At 44.2% G+C, this 20,349-nt stretch overlaps 1 protein-coding gene across 2 annotated transcripts in view; it reads left to right on the top strand.

The window, feature by feature from the left end:
• Positions 1-20,349, top strand: part of LOC136611236 (angiotensinogen-like) — a 39,868-nt gene that overhangs the window by 12,003 nt on the left and 7,516 nt on the right. For both annotated transcript variants that reach the window (XM_066590607.1, XM_066590618.1), the window contains exons 2-4: positions 9,186-9,974; positions 15,901-16,168; positions 16,261-16,405. In XM_066590607.1, the coding sequence (XP_066446704.1) occupies positions 9,200-9,974; positions 15,901-16,168; positions 16,261-16,405 (1,188 nt within the window). In that variant the 5' untranslated portion in view covers positions 9,186-9,199. The remainder of the gene's footprint in view (positions 1-9,185; positions 9,975-15,900; positions 16,169-16,260; positions 16,406-20,349) is intronic.

The following is a 20,349-nucleotide window of genomic DNA, read 5'->3' on the forward strand; positions in this document are numbered from 1 at the left end:
ATCTGCGACTACACCATCACATTAACTCCATCCACTCAGAAATTGAGACAAAAAAAGCTTTGGCTCATTGCTTTTCGATCATCCTCTCTATGTTTTCCATAGCACCCCAGAGAGTACTTAGGTCCTAAGCAGTAAATGCTGCTTTGAGTGCCCTCCATACAGTAAAAGTGCCCCTTTTTTCTACTTCTATCAGTAATATTGCTGCCCTTTTTGCCTACATCAGTAATAGTGCTGCCTCTTCTGCCCTCATAGTTAAAAATGCCCACTTTCTGCCCTCATAATTAATAATGCTGCCTTTTTAGCACCCGTAATTAATAATGCTGCCTTTTTTGTGTCATAGATAAAAATACCATTTATTCTGCCCCTATAGGCAAACTGTTCTCCTAGGTAATGCCGCTTTTTCTGACTCCTTAGCTAATAATGCCTCTTTTTCTGCCTCACTTATAAATAACATTCTTTTTGACCTCATAATTGATAATGCTGACAATCCTACCCCCTAGTTAATAATGTCTCCCTGCCTGTGCCTGTAATGAACAAAACTGCTTTTTCTGCCCAACATTTAATATTGCCCCTCTTCTGCTTTCATAACAAATAATGCCAATCTTTCTGCATGCATAACAAATATGGCCACCACTTCTGTCCCCACAGGTAAAAACACAACTTTTCTGCCCTGTGATGAACCCCGTTTTGGACAAGCTCAGTTTCTTGTGCACAAAATAGACCTTACAGTTTAGGACGAAGAGAGCTCATTCTACTTTATAATGACTGTAGCTCCGGTTCTATCAGGGTTACCAACATGCTTTTGGTGTCATTTTAAAGCTAAGATTCTTGGCCAAAAGATGTTTGCAGCCCTTACAGAACCAGAGCTACAGCTGTGTTAAATGTAGCTGGGAATACTGGATTTACAGCTGTCATTTCTTTAGTGTGTGCACAGAGGAGAGAGGGGAGCCCAGCCCCCAGCAGAGAAGATCTGAATTCTCCTGTATATTTCCCCCATCCCAGGGAAAAGGGAGATGAATTTTTGTTCATATTATCAGCCCCTGTCAATCAGAGAACATATTTGTGATACATGGGATTTTTCCCAGAAAATTAGTTAAATGATGAGGACTCACTTATCTAATCAATCCTCTGCACAATTTAACCCCGCAAAGGGTTAAGATATTTTTACAGAAGAAAAATGTAAAAACTTTTTTCCTTTACACAAGGCTTTAAATATTGATAAAATAAACAGAACAAAAAAGAAAAACCTAGACGTAATTGCTATTGCCATATCTATAGCAAACTATGCTATAAAAAAAAAATTAAATCCAAAATATCTGTTTTATGATCATACATACAAGAAAAAAGGACTTATGCTCATAGGAAATGTGGTGCAATTCACGAAATGAATAAAAAGGTGTAAGTACAGACGCAAGATGGTGTCCTATTTAAAACTGCAAACACCTCTCATATTGTTACAAGAACCAACTGCACCTGTCCAGGCTAAGATGGAAGGACTCCTGTCCCTTACTAATCAGGGAAAGTGGGGAACCCCTGCCTAAAGGCAGGTTGATTGTCCTGACAAGGACAGCCCCACTGTCTTCATCTGGGTCCAAGCTATCCCTGATTAGGAACCTAGAGAGATGCACAAAATACAGGACACAACACTGTTCACACACACTGACCACAGAAAACGACTGTTCACACCTCATGTCTGGCCACCTGCACGGACATATGGAACAAGTCGCTGTTCACACCAACATACAAGGTCATGCATACCACATAGAACAGGAACCCCACCCAGAGCTCACATGCATAATGGTAGCAAACTATAGGTAGTCCAAGTGTCCTAACACCAAGGGGATAGTTAGCCACTGTGCTGACATAACAGGGAACATTATCAGACATCACACCTCTAACACACACACAAGACATAAGACATCTGGAGGCTGCACCTGCCAAGGTATAAGGAGAAACCTGTGGGTGCATGCACCTGTGTGGTCACTGTACCACACACTACTCAATGCATGCACCCCAGAATCCAAGGAGGGAAGGGACAACAGGTGTCCAGACCGTCCTCAGGGAAGGTGAGAGAGGCAATACAGACAAGCATGCATAACACCAGCTCTGAGTGGGTTTACAACAGAATAAACTAGTAAAGCACTAAAATGACCAGCATCTACTATCAAGAGATGCTGTTTTTTATATGCAGCAGACCAGAGGGGATTGACTGGAGAAACACCACACCCAGCCAGCTCAATTAACACTCACCTGGGAAGCTGCACTCATGGAAACCTGTAGAACCACAGGTCCCAGACGCACAACCTAACAGGAGGACTTACTAATTGTGGGGTTCTCTCATTGAGGCCCCCCTATATGGTATCAAGGTCAGAAGAAAGTCTCCTTTTGTCCATGAAATTCAATCACAGGTTTATTCAAGCAAAGCAAGTAAAGAGTACAGAAGATAAGGCAATACATTTCAAGGCTCACAAGGCCTCTTTTTCAAATCACAGATACAACATCAAAAGAGCTTACCCATATAGTAGAGTAAATGATGAGGTGATTGTATGGCGGGACATGTGTGTGGCGTATGAAAATGATGTCACTAGCAAGTAGGTATGTGGAGACACAACCTCACATACCAATGTAACTGAGGAACTTTACCCAAAGCATAGATGGCCATCAGAGTCTCAATTATGAACTGCATTACGAAAAGAAACAAAAGGAAAAGGGTTATTTTAAATAAGCTGGTGCTCCGGAACCATGATGGTGTAAGCATGTCAGAAACATAACTGTGCGTTCCATTTTGTATTCCAATGGGAAAAAAAAAGGTAATCACTTGAACAAAGGGAGTCGCATGCTAGATGATGTGATGACGCCAGGCGAATGCAATAATGTAATCAGACGCTGTGTTCCAAAACTTTGCATTTCAAAGAAAATTAGTATCTATGGGGCGCATAGAGTAAATACTAAGTGGGGCCAAGTTTTAAAAAACAATAGTATTCAATGGATATATCTTACGCCGAATGCCCACGGACGGATTTTTGCTGCGGAATTTGTGGTCAGACATCCGCCGCAAATGCTGCAGCAATGCCTGTCCATACACCTGCTAGGTCAAAAGACTCCACCGTGCCCACGATTAGAAATCAAGTGCGATTTTCTGCTCGTGGGGGAGAATCGCAGCATGTTCTATTCTCTGTGTGGAAAATCGCATGGGCGGCTTCCATTGCAGTCAGTGGAAGCCATCCGTCCTACGATACTTCCACAGTGAGCACTGTAGAAATACTGCAGGAATCCGTGTCATAGCCCAGCTGTGTTAGCCAGTAGAGCAAAATGTGATTGTTCTCAGTAAGAGAAACCAAGTAATCTTGTAGATATGATACCTTTTAATGGCTAACAAAAACACATGATGGTATAGCGAGCTTTAGAATCCTCCCAGGATCCTTCCTCAGGCATAATGAAACAGATCTGGATGGGGCAAATATAAATACAGATGTACACACATGAAAAGGCACAGAAATCGTAAACTAATTTGTACTTAAAACAATACTAGACAAGATGAGCAGAGAAGTAAATACTAAATAAGTCCACTGGCAAGGAATATGACAGTTTTGTGATCTCTAAATTTGTTGCTTGGAAATGACAGGCCTGTCAATAAAAATGATGTCATGCATAAAAGTACACTACGAATACTTGGTGATGCCCTTTGGTCTGGTTAATGCTCCAGGTGTCTTTCAGTAATTTGTTAACGACATTTTCAGAGATCTCCTTTAGCAATGTGTCGTTATGTATTTGGACGATATCTTGATTTTTTACCCAGATATACCCTCGCAGTGGAGGCAGGTTCGCCCGATGCTCCAGCAATTAAGGAAGAATCGTTTGTTTTCTAAATTGGAGAAGTGTGTTTTTGAACTCGAATTGCTTCACTTTTTGGGGTATATTGTCTCCAAACAGGGTTTGGAGATGGATCCTGAAAAAGTCTCTGCAGTACTGAATTAGATTGACACCCTTTGACCTTCGGGCAATCCAGCGATTCCTGGGCTTTGCATACTACTACCGACAGTTTATTCCACACTTCTCCTCCCTGACTTCTCTCACATGTAAGGGAGCTGATGCCAAGCAGTGGTCTCCGGAGGCAGAGTCTGCTTTTCAAACTCTAAAGGTAGCCTTCTCATCTGCCTCTGTGCTGCACCGACTAGATGGTACAAAGCAGTTCTTTCTGGAGGTCGATTCTGGAGTGGCAGTCCTACTGCAAAAAGGGACATCTGGCAAGAGGGTGACATGCGTTTTTTTCTCGAAGTCATTTTCCACGGCAGAGCGGAATTACTCTATAGGGGACTGCGAGTTACTGGCTCTGGAATTTTGGCGGTATCTGCTGAAGGGAGCCTCACATCCTATCGTAATTTACACTGAGCATAAAAATCTGACGTATCTTCAGACAGCACAATGGCTCAACCCCCGTCAAGCTCAGTTGGCCTTGTTTTTTGCACAGTTTGATTTTGTATTGTATTTTCGGCCTGCTGACCAAAATATTAAAGGGGTTGTCCCGCGCCGAAACGGGTTTTGTTTTTTTTCAACCCCCCCCCCCCCCCCCGTTTGGCGCGAGACAACCCCGATGCAGGGGTTAAAAAAGAACACCGCACAGCGCTTACCTGAATCCCCGCGCTCCGGTGACTTCTTACTTACCTGCTGAAGATGGCCGCCGGGATCTTCTCCCTCGGTGGACCGCAGGGCTTCTGTGCGGTCCATTGCCGATTCCAGCCTCCTGATTGGCTGGAATCGGCACGTGACGGGGCGGAGCTACACGGAGCCGGCATCCTGCACGAGCCGCCCCATTGAGAAAAGAAGAAGACCCGGACTGCGCAAGCGCGTCTAATTTGGCCATTAGACGCCGAAAATTAGGCGGGCTCCATGGAAATGAGGACGCTAGCAACGGAGCAGGTAAGTGAAAAACTTCTTATAACTTCTGTATGGCTCATAATTAATGCACAATGTACATTACAAAGTGCATTAATATGGCCATACAGAAGTGTATAGACCCACTTGCTGCCGCGGGACAACCCCTTTAAGGCTGATGCACTATCCAGAGCATTTGACTGTAATGACACTGAAGAGGCTCCACAATTCATCACTGAATCTGCCAGATTGGTGACCGTAGCTCCTGTTTGGGTTAAGGATATCCCGCCAGGGAAGATGTTCGTGCCTGAGACCAAGAGGAGAGGTGTCCTATCCTGAGGTCACTGTTTCAAATTGGCTGGTCATTCTGGGCAACACAAGACTAGGGAGTTAATTCACTGTCGGTACTGGTGGCCATCCATAATGTAGGATATCCACGATTTCGTGTCCTCCTGTACCTCCTGTGCCCAGTATAAACCACAGAAACTGAGACCTGCAGGACTCTTGTGTCCCTTACCCATACTCGAGGCTCCACAGCAGCATATTGCCATGGACTTTATTACAGATTTACCACCATCCAGTGGCTGTACTGTTATATGGGTACTAGTGGACTGATTTTCTAAAATGGCCCATTTTCTGCCTCTGCCCAGTTTGCCGTCTGCCAATCAACGCGCCGAGAAATTCATTGATCACATTTTCCGCCTCCATGATTTTCCTAAGCATATTGTGTCAGATAGAGGGGTGCAGTTTACATCTAAATTTGGGAGATCTTTTTGTAAATTGACGGATATATTATTAGACTTCTCTTCGGTTTATCACCCACAGTCTAATGGGCAGGTGGAGTGTACCAACCAGATCCTGACCAGATATCTCCACCATTTTACCAATGCTCACCAGGAGGATTGGGTCAGTCTTCTGTCCTGGGCGGAGTTTTCTCATAACCAGCATGTCAGCGACTCTACGAAGATGTCTCCCTTCTTCATAGTGTATGGGCATCAACCCAGAGTTCCCCTGCCAGTCTCCACGACTTCCTTTGTTCCAGCAGCAGCTTCTTCAGCAGAGAGTTTTGCAAAGATTTTGCTGGAGACCAAGGTTAATCTGGAGAAGTCAATCACTTCCATAAAGAGGTTTGCTAATTGCAGGCGTTAGTCCTCCCCACAGTTTGTCCCAGGAGAAAAAGTACGGCTTTCCTCCAAACATATAAGGCTGCAAGTTCCATCTTATAAGCTCGCCCCAACATTTTTGGGTCAGTTTGAAGTGTTGGAGAGAATTAATTCTGTTTGTTACAGGCTGTGACTCCTTCCCTACCTGTGTATCACCAACTCCTTTCATGTTTCTCTCCTCAAACCACTTGTGCTCAATAGATTTTCCAAAAATCCCAGAACAGATGCCACTCGAGTTAGTTCGGAGAACATCTTCGAGGTGAAAAATATTCTTGATGTTAAGAAAACCTTTTACCTAGTGTATTGGAAGGGTTACAGACCCTAGTGAATTTGGCCTTTAAGACCTTGCTGCAGTGTTGTTGAGAGTTAGTTACCTTGCTACCTTGCGTTCTGCTTGTGCTCTGTGTTCTTCGTTCGTGCACTCTGTATTCTGTTGTTCCCATTGTCCGCTTCTCTGGTTATCCTTGTCCGCTTGTTCCTCCTTTGTTCCTTTACTCCTCGTGTGTTGTTCTATCTTTGTCTTACAGGTGTTCTGGCCCGCCAGGGTAAGTTAGCACCAAGAGGAAGACCGTGGGTGTGTCCTTATCGGGACCAGTGCTCCGCTTGTAGGCAGGGGTCTCCCTCTACTGGTTATCAGTTCAGAGCAAGATACCTTCCCTAGTTTCCATCTATATACGGGGCGGTTCATCTGGTATATTACCTGCCACGCTGGGGTTGGCTGTCAGCCATACTGGATCGGATCTTCCCCTACCAGGTAGATTGACACAGTGGTTCCACATCCACAGTCCTTAAACTAATAAAAACCTCTATAAATTTAGTGTTATCATAATCGTAATAATTTGTGGAATAAAGGTATGTAGTCACTTGCCTGCTGATAGCTGACCTTTTAGACAGGAAAATGGCACATCACGTGTGTAGAAACTGTTCATGAGATGTGGATTCTCTTTAAGACTGGCACCTGCCAGCATTAATTTCACAGCAAACAGCAAATACAAACACAGTCCACGTTCAATCCTGGGTTCACCACTCACTGGGTTACCGCCACTACCCCGCCTGGGGTATCTAGAGGGCGTCTTCCTCTTTCAGACGTTTGACGGTCCCAAATTGGTCCGCATGGATCAGGCTCCCAATTCCTGATGTGGCGTCTCCACCTCTTTCACTGGTCCACACTGGACCTTAGGCTTTCAGCCCTTTTAGCTCACCTGAGCTATAACTTCCCTCTCTAGAGTGTGACAGGATCTAGCAGGTGTTAACCCTTACTTTCAGGTTCAGGTTAACTAAACAACCAGTAATCTGTACTCCGAGGCCCTCTACAGGCCACTCTTGCTACTGCATTACCACAGGTAACATAATATGAATACCATAAAAATAAATCACAAAAAACAGTAGTGAAATAGCTTTTTTCTATTGGCCCCCAGCAAAAAAATTTAAAGTTTTTAATACATTATATGGACCTGAAATAAAAAAGGAAAAAATAGTTGACTGTATGTGACTTGCTCCAAGAAACACCAAAATTTGGTGGTATTTAGGAAAGTGGACCATGAGATCCTCTGAACTAATTCTACGATAGATGGAGGTTGTGTACTCTGACAGTGCCTAGGAATCCTTCCCTCAGCGCAACTGAAAAGTGGTGCTGAATACCCATCAGATATGAAACATGGTTCCTATTGCTGAACCACAGCACCAGCCCTTTAATACCTTTTAACTTTCCTTTGCATGTAACATTCAGGAGGGGATAGGGTCTTTTTTCGCTAAGGCTTACACTCTCCAGTAGACCTGGTTATAGCCATTGTTGTGCTACCAATATAGACAGACCACAAGACTGTTATGGGGTCCCACCCCATGTCCCACAGCTGACCCCTCCCCCCAAATGATTGGCCAGCAGCACAAAACAAGACTCTCAGTAACGTACAGTATCGCTGGTCCAGACACTGCTTTCTAAGGCCCCCTGTCCACGGGTGTGATTTCGCCAGTGGTAAATTTCCAGCGAATCACGCCATCTGAAGCTTTCCACAGCATTGCTATGGAAAGCGTCGGCCCCTTGTCCATAAGCAGAGAATCATTGCAATTCTCCGCTCGCGGCCGGCGATTCGCAGCATGCTGCGGTTCTCCATAGTCAGCCTATCTGTCAGATAAGCTGACAGCGGAGATCCGTCTGCTGGCTCCTGCTCCCGGACGGCGGCTCCTGCGCCAGAGATCCGCCGTGGGATACCGCAACGCCCGTATACAGGGGGCCTTAGTGCAGGCTGCTTCCACTCACTGTCTCTGCTAGTACTAAACTGAGAACAAGAAGTCAGGAGGCAGCTTGCACTGACTGAGAGAGTGTCTGGACCAGCTATACTATAAATTACTCAGTAATTTGTGTTGTGTTGCTGGCCGGGTATTCAGGAAAAAGTGAGACAGAAAGGGGACACTATTATCTTATGCGGCCACAGAGTCATATGGGATGGAGTGAGGGGGGGGGGGGGTTACTGAGAGTTTTGTTGGGATAGCGGAAGGATGAGGAGAGTGTGCAGAGACAAGTCATGGCTAGAGGAATTCTTCATGGGTGTCTAGGCCCAGATAAACAACACAAATGCAAAAGGGCATAGCCAAGCAGAGAAGACATCACCTATGATCACTAAAGGCAATTCCACTGCAGTCACTGCCACTGTGTGGAGCTGGTATCTGACTATTATATGGAGATTGCAATAAAAGATATACTAGAGCTGAGACGCTGTATCTAAACCAGTCGCGTTATAGATATGCTGTCTCGAATATCATTTTTTGGGGGGGTTGAGGCAATTCTAAGTTTTGCTATGGCGATCCATAACTTCTATTCTTGTCCTTGATCAAAGCTTAAGCTTTTCATCCCCCAAAATAAAACTATAGATGCACTTTTGGCATGATGCATGATTCATTGTATACAGTAACTAATACCACTAGAGCCTGATGGACCTCATTGAATTATTGTGGGATCCCTATTGTGGCAGCACTATTCCTCCCATAATATCTGACAGAATTTGTGACAGAAGCTCCAAAAGGTGTCTCCAATGTAAATGTGAATGAAGAATAAATGTTTATATTGGTAATCAAATGTACCAAATATTATACACTAAAATGTTTCAATATATTTATAAACTTAAGGGTTTGTTTTATATTTTACAGCTTTGCTTCTAACAATGGACTTCCAACAGCTAATAATATTCTTGACCGCATTTATTGGCTTGTCAACATGCAACCGCGTATATGTCCATCCATTCAATCTTCTGGCTTACAACAAGAGTCAATGTGAAAAAATCCAGTCACAGAATCCCAGCACTGAGAAGTCGTTCTTCCCTACGGCTATTGAATCAGAAAGCAATGCTGATGTAGAAAAATTAAAATTCGAAATAAATCTGGAAGCAGGTCCTCTTGGAACTGAAAGCTATATGATATCATTAATTAATAATCTTGGCTTTCGAGCTGTAGCTGGATGGTGGAAACTATACAACACAGACAGCATCTTAATACCCTACGTTGATTTTTTTAGAACAATGGTGTCATTTTATCTTGGAGCATCGGGGCACACTTCTAGCAGTCTACAAACATTTTTAGGACTTGAAGATCCATCAGGATCTACAAACTGCACTTCTAAAATAGATGGCCTTAAAGTAATCTCAACACTCAACGAAATTGACGACTCTCTCTTTTCAAAAGATTCCAATATCAAAACCCTGAGAACTGTGTGCATGTTTGTCTCTCCAAATATCCCACTTTCAGAAAAATTTGTTTATGGATTATCCCAATTTGCTGATAACTTCTATGTGAGGAGTGTAGACTTCAAAGATTCTGCTAAGGCTGTCAAATTAATTAATGAATTTCTGGATTCTAAACTGCCAGCAGATACTAAATCTGGATTAACGTCCATTGATGTAACTGCCAACTTCATGTACATTAGCCATGTTCAATATAAAGGTAAGGTTAATGCTGTAGCATGTTGATTGTAGTGTAAGCAGAATATTATAAATATTCCCATTGTTTTCAGAAACAGAGGTTCATCTGAGTTTTAAATAACAGGTGTTATATGGAGCCATTGTAAAACTGCCCTGAGATGAATTTGGGGATTAAACATTGCTTTCCCTTACTAGGTGAATTCAATAGCTGGATGTCTTTGAGAGAATGCCTGCATATCTTACCTCTCTTACCTCTCCCCCACCCTCTCCCGTTTGCTTGTGTATGCTCTCTTCCATCTCTAGACTTTGATACAGCAGATTGCCCTGTGAGCATCTTCTACCCTACCCTTGTACCCAATGGCCTGGTACGATCCTACCATTCGTGTGACGTACACCGCACATGCGCACTTGGTTTCGGCATGATGGGACATACGTCATATCCGGCGGTCGCCGCTGCTGACAGGCGCTACACGCCACTACCTTCATGAGGTTTCTTTTTCTATTTAATAGTCTACACCTGATGCCTCCTCCCTCTAGCCAATACCTTGCGGGTAAGTAGAAGTGTGTCACAGGGGCTGTCCTGGATTGGTGTATAGTCACATGTGGTTTGATATATATGTATGTCAGTGTCTTAGTATGTTCATGCTTGACAAAGTCCGCCGAGCCGGACGAAACGTTGCAAGTGTTATAACAGATGGAGTTTTAACAAATAAAGATGAAGTTTTGAATTTAACTCAACCAATTGCTACCTGAAGATTCCTATGCGGTGCTGCTTACACAAGCTTTCTCTTTTGGTGATCAGTATACCAGAGTACAAGTGGGCAGCTGAGATGAGGTTCAGTATACTGAGATATAGCTGCATCTGTTAGTGGTTGTGCATAACAGGTATACAAATAGTGAAATCAAAGTGTGCAATTTGGCTATTTTAACATATAGAGTGCTCCAAAGATATAGAGACAAATGAATAAATGGAAAACAGTGGTTGGGAACGCATGTGGCATGTTGCTAAGGGAGGGGCAAATCTGTGAGGGGTGGTGTTCGACATGGTGGCTATTTTGAAAGCTGCCATCTTGGAACCAAGTTGATATTTGCAAATGGCAAAACGATTCATTGGTGCATTGGACATATGTGTCTGATAGAGTATTTATGGAGAATACAAATCTGTGCTTAATCGTTGTTTGTTTTCCATTTATCCAGGTGTCTCCATAACTTTGGACCACCCTGTATATATATCGTTACAGTCATGAGAAAAACTAAGTACACGCTCTTTGAATTCTATGATTTTATGTAACATAATTAAATAAAACATCCTGCTCTTAGAAAGTCTTAAAAATGGGTAACTACAACCTCAGATGAACAGCAGCACATGACAAACTACACTGTGACATTATTTAACTAGAACTAGGCAAAAATGCAGAAGCGTTGTGTGAAAAATTAAGCACACCCTTTCTGCTTCTATAGGAATTAAGAGATTAAATAGCAGCCAGATGCTGCTAATCGGCAAGTGTGACCCCCTTTGGCAGTTTGGGTACTGTTGTACCTTGGCACCACCGGAAGCTAAGGGTGGGTTAGGCCTTAGATAGAGGGACCGCCCTGTCACACCCCTACCTCCCGATTAGCTGTTAGTCAGTGTGCTGTGCCGTCCCCCCAGCTGTGTTACTCATCATCCCGCCACTCCGTCGGATGCTGCTGCTGTTGATGTCTGGTACCGGCGGCAGGGTGCCTCGGCAGCACAGCAGTGAGCCCGTGGGAGGCCAGAGCACAGCTGAGACCACAGCGGTGGAGCTGGGACGATGCATAGGGCCTGGGGATGTGGTGAGCGCATATCTGAGGGTGCCAGGGAGTGTAGCAGGGCAGCATGGTTCACTAATCTGAGGGTGCTGAAGAGTGTAGCAGGGCAGCAGGGGGAACATGGTCGCTGGAACAGCGCTTCAAGAATCCGATGCAGCCAATCAGGGACTAGGGCATCACCTGGCTGTCAAACAGCCTACACTTGCCTACACCCACCACTTCCAGTGGTGTCAAAGTACAACAGTATCGGCACTTTGCCAATCTGGAGCATTCAGGCATGTGTTAATACAATGCCAAGGAGGAAAGACATCAGCAGTGATCTTAGAAGCAATTGTTGCTGTTCATCAATCTAGGAAGGGTTATAAGACCATTTGCAAAGAATTTGGAGTCCATCATTCCACACTGAGAAAATTATTCACGAGTGGAAAACATTGAAGACAGCTGACAGTCTTCCCAGAAGTTGATGTCCTTGCAAATTCACCTCAAAATCAGACCATGCAATGCTCAGAGCATTTGTAAAAGAGAAAAGGAATAGCTACATGTCAGACCCTAAAGGCCTCAGCATGTTAAATGTTCAAATTCATGACAGTATAGTTGACTAAACAAGTATGGTTTGTTTGGAAGAGTTGCCAGGAAAAGTGTCTTCTTTCTAAAAAGAACATTGTAGCAAGGCTAAAATTGCAAAGTTGCATCTGAACAAACCACAAGACTTCTGGAACAATGTTCTTCGGACAGATGAGAACAAATTGGAGATATTTGGCCATAATGCTCGCCTGTACATTTGGCAAAAAACAAACCCAGAATATCCCCACAAACACTTAATATCAACTGTCAAGCACTGTACGGTGGTGGAAGGGTGATGATTTGGGCTTGTTTTACAGATACAAGACCTGGGCACTTTTTGAGTCGACCATGAACTCTTCTGTATTCCAAAGTATTCTAGAGTCAAATGTGTGGCTGTCTATCCAAAAGCTAAAGCTTGACCGAAACTGGGTCAATGCAACTGGACAATGATCCCAAGCACAACTAAATGGCTGAAAAAGAATAAAGGTGTTGCAATAGCCCATTCACAGTCCAGACCTCAACCTGACCTGCTGTGGTGGGACCTTAAGAGACCTCAGAATAAGCAAGTGCCAACAAGCCTCAATGAACTGAAGCAATGCTCTAAAGCAGGGGCGTAACTAAAGGCTCAGGGACCCTGATGCAAAAGGTGAGCTGGGGCCCCCCATCTATCTGTATCTGTACCCATACTTAAACCATGCTGCACAGAGACTTAACTTGAAGCTTCTGGGCCCCAATGCAAAACCTGTAACAGGGCCCCCAACTATAATGCTTTATTCATAGTACTGGGCTCTCTATATGGAGAAGAGAGGCCTTATGGGCCCCCTAAGGCTCCTGGGCTCGGGTGCAACCGCATCCCCTGCACCCTCTATAGTTACGCCCCTGCTCTAAAGAAGAGTGAACCAACTTCCTCCAGAATGATGTGAGAGACTGATAGTCATACAGATAACAATTACATCAAGTTAAGCTGCTGAAGGTGGTTCTTGATTCATGGAGTGTACTACATTTTTCACACATTGCTCCTGCATTTTAGCCTAGTTTTTGTTAGATGTAATTTGTCATGTATTGTTGTTCATCTGCAGTTATATTTACCTAATTTCAAGACCAGATGGGTTTTTTTGTTATGTCCTGATACACAAAACAATAGAATTCAAAGAGGGGGTTCTTAGTTTTTCTCATTACTGTTTATATGTGCTACACATTTTGTTCTAATCACACGTATATCACATATCTGACACCATGACCAGTAGAAAGAGAATGTTCTGCTATCCGGGTATCTGGGACTGTGCCAAAAGCAGTTGGTGACATCCAACCAAGCTATTTTGCCTGGCACAGGCTATATCTCAGTATGTTGATCACAGTTGTTGACATCGTCAGACTTTGAAGTATAAATATCTGCAGACACAGGTTAGGCTCTCTTCACATCTTGATTCAATAAGTAAAAGCATTTCAAAGTTATTACCACATAAAGGGACACATGATGTAAATTTTATAAACAGGGCTGCATACTGAAGGTCAAAGCTTGCTGCCCCCTTAAAGAGAATCTGTCACCGTGTTATTTTCAGCCCTCACTGAGAGCATCATATGGTAGTGCTGGTCACATTAATTACAGTGATATGTCTGCTGTGTGGATCTGTGCAGTAGTTTTGAAGAAACTTACACTTTATTAGTAGCAGCCAAAGATAGAACTAGTCCGGCATATTCATGAGCTGCAGGCTGGCCACACCCACCTCACCCTCCAGCTAATAGTTGGCAGCTCTCACTATGCAGGGTAATAAGCATGGAGCTGTCAATCACTGGCTGGAGGGCAGGGTGGGTGTGGCTAGCCTGCAGCTCATGAATATCTAGGAATACTATAAGTAGTCCTCTATATCTACTGCTACTGATAAACTGCGGGTTTCTCTAAAACTGCTGTAGATGCACACAGCAGACATCTCACTGTAATTAGTGTGAATGTCACTACCTTCTGCTGTCCTAAGAGAGATAGTGACAGAGTCTCTTCAAGAGGTTAAAAGCATATTCAAATCTAACTGATAGTAGAAGCTAGCTAGGACTGTGATATGTACTGGTATCTCTTAAAGGGGTTGTCCAACAAATCATGTTGCTTAGACTTAATTTTATACCATAATTATAAACATTTTTTGGACAGAAGAACTCAGGGATTTCTTATGAGAAGCACCCCAATATACATCTATTATTGGATCATCCGTGTCACATTTGCCAATGTTTCACTGTAGTTTCAGCACAGCACGATCTCATTTAGGATTTTTTTCTATTTCTCTATATTTCCATTTCCCCATTTTTTCCTTTAATCTGGGGCATTCCTAATTTTTGCTGCTCTCCATACACCATATATCGTCTGTGGGTCTGAAGGACTGGATTGTTTAAAAGCCTCCTGGGATTTCGGGTGCCAGCGGGGAGTCCCTGTTATCATTAGCAGGTGACCCTGCTGACCACCAGGAAAGGCCCATTGCCTTTTACCTTTAATAATAATTTCTATATTTGCATAGGCATCAAGGCGTTGTTCCGCTTATACTGTAATTAATAGATGTTGTTTCTGTAGGTGTGAATAGTGATGTGTTCTGAGTGTCTGTGCAGGTGGCCAGACTTGAGGTGAACAGATCTGTTCAGTGTGTATTGGTGTAAACAGTGACGTGTTCTGTATGTCTGTGCAGGTGGCTTGACATGTGGTATGAACAGTCCTGCTCTGTGTGGGATTCCTTTTTGTGATGGTGTGAACTGTGTCCTGTTTGCTTGGATCATTTACCATCCAGGGCGAGTTAAGTCTTTAGGTTTTAGTGTGGGGCTGTCCCTATTGAGACATTCACCCCGCTTGTCTTGTGAGAGTAAGTTGTCTTGTGAGAGTAAGGACTCACAAGACAACCAGGACCCTTGTTGCGGGCTCGTGGGCTTAAGTCAATTAGCCAAAATACTAACCAATACCTAACCCATATCTATTCCATCTGTTTATGTGTGCAGGTATGCTAGGTGAATGTTTTGGGTTTTTGTCAGTCATTGTGTATATCTGCCCGCGAGTCCTGTTTGAGTTCTCTAGTTAAGGCATGAAGGAGACGTAACACCACTATTCTAACATTAGTTCAGTAAATACAAAAAATGTTTAGAATTAAGGGCTGCATTTAAAAGACTATTCCATGACCTTTTAATTTTTTTTTTAATAGATGACTGACAAGTTATCAATAGATGGTCAGCCATCATTTGCCACTCAGATCCCCACTGACCAGCTGATTTTCTAGGTTACTATCTTGACAGTCAGTGCAAAAATCACCGACAATAGCACAGCAGCCAGGTTTTGTACAGCATTGAATTCCAAAATAAAATAAAATAAAATAAAAAAAGTTTCAGAATACCCCTTTAACTATATGGAATATAGTTCATTGGACAACTTCTTTAAAAGTAAAACAATTCATTTGTAATCTTAGTTGATTTTATAAATACAGTATCCCAGTTTAATATGGTTATACAGCTTTTGTATATGTACAAAGACACATAATTCTGGAAAGGAGAAGGATTGAGTGATTGCTATGAAATGAAACCATACAGTACACAGGCTAACAAGTACTTTTACTTTACCTCAGGTAAGGTGGCTAAGTCTTTCTTAATTCCAAAACATCAACCCTTCTGGACTGAGCCAAACAAAATGGTCTTGGTACCTACGATTTCGGTGTCTGGAGAGTTTCATATTGCTGAAGATAACACCAAAAATCAGTTAATAATAAAGATTCCCCTAAGTGACAATGATTTCCTGCTATTAGTCCAGCCAATAAATGGAAACACCATCTCAAACATAGAATCTTCCATGAAGTGGAATACATATTTGGAATGGGTGAATATAGTAACAAAAAGGTAAGACATAGAGTAACAGTACATGATACTACTGTCTAATGGTGTTAAATATGGAATGATTGTTTTGCGCAATAATCATTATTGTTTTACAGACACATCAATTTATCTTTACCGAAACTGAAAATACAACGTTCATATAATATTCAAGATCTTTTGACCAATATGAATGTGTCAGAACAACTTGGAAAAAATGCTGACTTCAGCAAAATTAGCCAATCAAACATAGAAGTGGGAAAGGTAATGTTATCAAACAAATGTATAAGACTGTTTCTTTTGTCTCACCTATTATGAGAGTCCAGGTGTTGCTCACTGCTGTCCCATACCTTCTGAACTGGATATGTACTGTAGCTGGGGATGACATGTAGCAGAAAATCTGTTTGCCTGCAGACTCATCAGCATCAGAACATCAGATTCACAAATAACATAGGGGGACATATACAGAGTGCTAAACACCAAAATTCTGGTGCAGAAAGTTACAAAATTTGGCACGTCTCACTTTTACAAAGGAAATTTGCAAATTTTCTGTCCTCTTCGCATGCCTTGTCACATTCATGAAAAGTTAAAGGGTTTGTCGGGAAGGCGTTTGGCTATCTGATTGACACATTTATGAAGAATTTATGCCAGAAACTGGTGTAAATCATATCAGAAATCTATGCCAGATTTTTGTGTCGGCACAGAGAGGAGCTGTGATGCAACTAACATATGAAGAGGTATGGCCCTTGGAATTGCTGGTCTTAGTAAATTTTCAGCATAATTTTTAACACTTTTTTTTCCTATGGCTGCCCAAATAATAAAAATCTCAAAGTACTATATTCCATTTTTTACAATCGCAATTGCAACACACACAATAGACAGATATTCCCTGTTTCTGCCACTCACCTGTCTAGTTTGCTCTGAAGACTGAGACTGGGAAAATAGGCAGTGGGGAATCTAACAGCAGTTCTATTGTAGTGCTGCACACCTAGATAAGGCACCTTAGCAGCATTATACACACATTAGCTAAAAAAAAGCCTGTTGTGTGAAAAAATACAAAGGACTCTAGAAAAATACTGTTGGTCATTTCTTTCATTTTTCATCTTAAAAATCTCCTGTAGATTTTGACGTGGATCCATGTCATATCTGCACTAGAGATGAGCGAGCACCAAAATGCTCGGGTGCTCGTTACTCGGGACGAAATTTTCGCGATGCTCGAGGGTTCGTTTCGAGTAACGAACCCCATTGAAGGCGACTCGAGCATTTTTGTATATCGCCGATGCTCGCTAAGGTTTCCATTTGTGAAAATCTGGGCAATTCAAGAAAGTGATGGGAACGACACAGCAACGGATAGGGCAGGTGAAGGGCTACATGTTGGGCTGCATCACAAGTTCCCAGGTCCCACTATTAGGCCACAATAGCGGCAAGAGTGGCCCCCCCCCCCTCCCAACAACTTTTACTTCTGAAAAGCCCTCATTAGCAATGCATACCTTAGCTAAGCACCACACTACCTACAACAAAGCACAATCACTGCCTGCATGACACTCCGCTGCCACTTCTCCTGGGTTACATGCTGCCCAACCCCCCCCCCCCGCATGACGCAGTGTCCACAGCGCACACCAAAGTGTCCCTGCGCAGCCTTCAGCTGCACTCATGCCACGCCACCCTCATGTCTATTTATAAGTGCGTCTGCCAGAGGAACCGCAGGCACACACTGCAGAGGGTTGGCACGGCTAGGCAGCGACCCTCTTTAAAAGGGGCGGGGCGATAGCCCACAATGCTGTACAGAAGCAATGAGAAATATAATCCTGTGCCACCGCCATCAGGAGCTGCACACGTGGGCATAGCAATGGGGAACCTATGTGCCACACACTATTCATTCTGTCAAGGTGTCTGCATGCCCCAGTCAGACCGCGTTTTTTTATAAATAGTCACAGGCAGGTAAAACTCCGCAATGGGAATTCCGTGTGCACCCACAGCATGGGTGGCTCCCTGGAACCCACCGGCTGTACATAAATGTATCCCATTGCAGTGCCCTGGACAGCAGAGCTAACATCAGATTAAATGCAGGTGGGCTTCGGCCCACACTGCATGCCCCAGTCAGACTGGGGTTCTTTAGAAGTGGACACATGGAGTTACAACTCCGTGTGGACCGACAGCATGGGTGGGTGCCAGGAAGCCACCGGCGGTACATAAATATATCCCATTGCATTGCCCATCACAGCTGAGGTAATGTCATGTTTAATGCACGTGGGCTTCGGCCCACACTGCATGCCCAGTCAGACTGGGGTTCTTTAGAAGTGGACACATGCAGTTACAACTCCCTGTGGACCCACAGCATGGGTGGCTCCCTGGAACCCACCGGCTGTACATAAATGTATCCCATTGCAGTGCCCATCACAGCTGAGGTAACGTCCGATTAAATGCAGGTGGGCTTCGGCCCACACTGCATGCCCCAGTCAGACTGGGGTTCTTTAGAAATGTACACATGGAGTTACAACTCCGTGTGGACTGACAGCATGGGTGGGTGCCAGGAAGCCACCGGCGGTACATAATTATATATCACATTGCATTGCCCATCACAGCTGATGTAACGACAGCTTTAATGCAGGTGGGCAAAAAATTTATTGGATTACACTGTAGGTGAGGGCCCCAAAAAATTGGTGTACCAGCAGTACTAATGTACCTCAGAAAAATTGCCCATGCCCAACCAAGAGTGCAGGTGAAACCCATTAATCGCTTTGGTTAATGTGGCTTAATTGGTAACTAGGCCTAGAGGCAGCCCAGTTAAAATAAAAATTGGTTCAGGTGCAAGTTTTAACGATTTAATGAGCATTGAAATGTATAAAAATTGTTTACAAAAATTATATGACTGAGCCTTGTGGGCCTAAGAAAAATTGCCCGTTCGGCGTGATTACGTGACGTTTCAGGAGGAGGATGAATAGAATACACAGATTGATGAAGCAAAAAGGTCCCCGTTTTTGATGGTGGTGATAGAGAACGATGCTTCCATCCGCGGGTGCAGCCTACGTATTGCTTAGGTATCGCTGCTGTCCGCTGGTGGAGAAGAGAAGTCTGGGGAAATCCAGGCTTTGTTCATCTTGATGAGTGTAAGCCTGTCGGCACTGTCGGTTGACAGGCGGGTACGCTTATCCGTGATGATTCCCCCAGCCGCACTAAACACCCTCTCTGACAAGACACTAGCCGCAGGACAAGCAAGCACCTCCAGGGCATACAGCGCGAGTTCAGGCCACGTGTCCAGCTTCGACACTCAGTAGTTGTAGGGGGCAGAGGCGTCACCGAGGACGGTCGTGCGATCGGCTACATACTCCCTCACCATCCTTTTACAGTGCTCCCGCCAACTCAGCCTTGACTGGGGAGCGGTGACACAGTCTTGCGGGGAGCCATAAAGCTGGCAAAGGCCTTGGAGAATGTTCCCCTGCCTGCGCTGTACATGCTGCCTGATCTCTGCGCCTCCCCTGCTACCTGGCCCTCGGAACTGCACCTTCTGCCACTAGCGCTGTCGGATGGGAATGTTACCATCAGTTTGTCCGCCAGGGTCCTGTGGTATAGCATCACTCTCAAACCCCTTTCCTCTTCGGGTATGAGAGTGGAAAGGTTCTCCTTATACCGTGGGTCGAGCAGTGTGTACACCCAGTAATCCGTAGTGGCCAGAATGCGTGTAACGCGAGGGTCTTGAGAAAGGCATCCTAACATGAAGTCAGCCATGTGTGCCAGGGTACCTGTACGCAACACATGGCTGTCCTCACTAGGAAGATCACTTTCAGGATCCTCCTCCTCCTCCGGCCATACACGCTGAAAGGATGACAGGCAAGCAACATGGGTACCCTCAGCAGTGGGCCAAGCTGTCTCTTCCCCCTCCTCCTCAACGCGCTGAGATATAGACAGGAGGGTGCTCTGACTATCCAGCGACATACTGTCTTCCCCCGCCTCTGTTTCCGAGCGCAAAGCGTCTGCCTTTATGCTTTGCAGGGAACTTCTCAAGAGGCATAGCAGAGGAATGGTGACACTAATGATTGCAGCATCCCCGCTCACCATCTGGGTAGACTCCTCAAAGTTTCCAAGGAACCAGGCCCACTCTTCTGTAAAGAATTGAGGAGGCTGACTCCCACTACGCCGCCCATGTTGGAGTTGGTATTCCACTATAGCTCTACGCTGCTCATAGAGTCTGGCCAACATGTGAAGCG

The sequence above is a fragment of the Eleutherodactylus coqui genome, chromosome 1, assembly GCF_035609145.1.
Source record: "Eleutherodactylus coqui strain aEleCoq1 chromosome 1, aEleCoq1.hap1, whole genome shotgun sequence".
Taxonomy (NCBI): domain Eukaryota; kingdom Metazoa; phylum Chordata; class Amphibia; order Anura; family Eleutherodactylidae; genus Eleutherodactylus; species Eleutherodactylus coqui.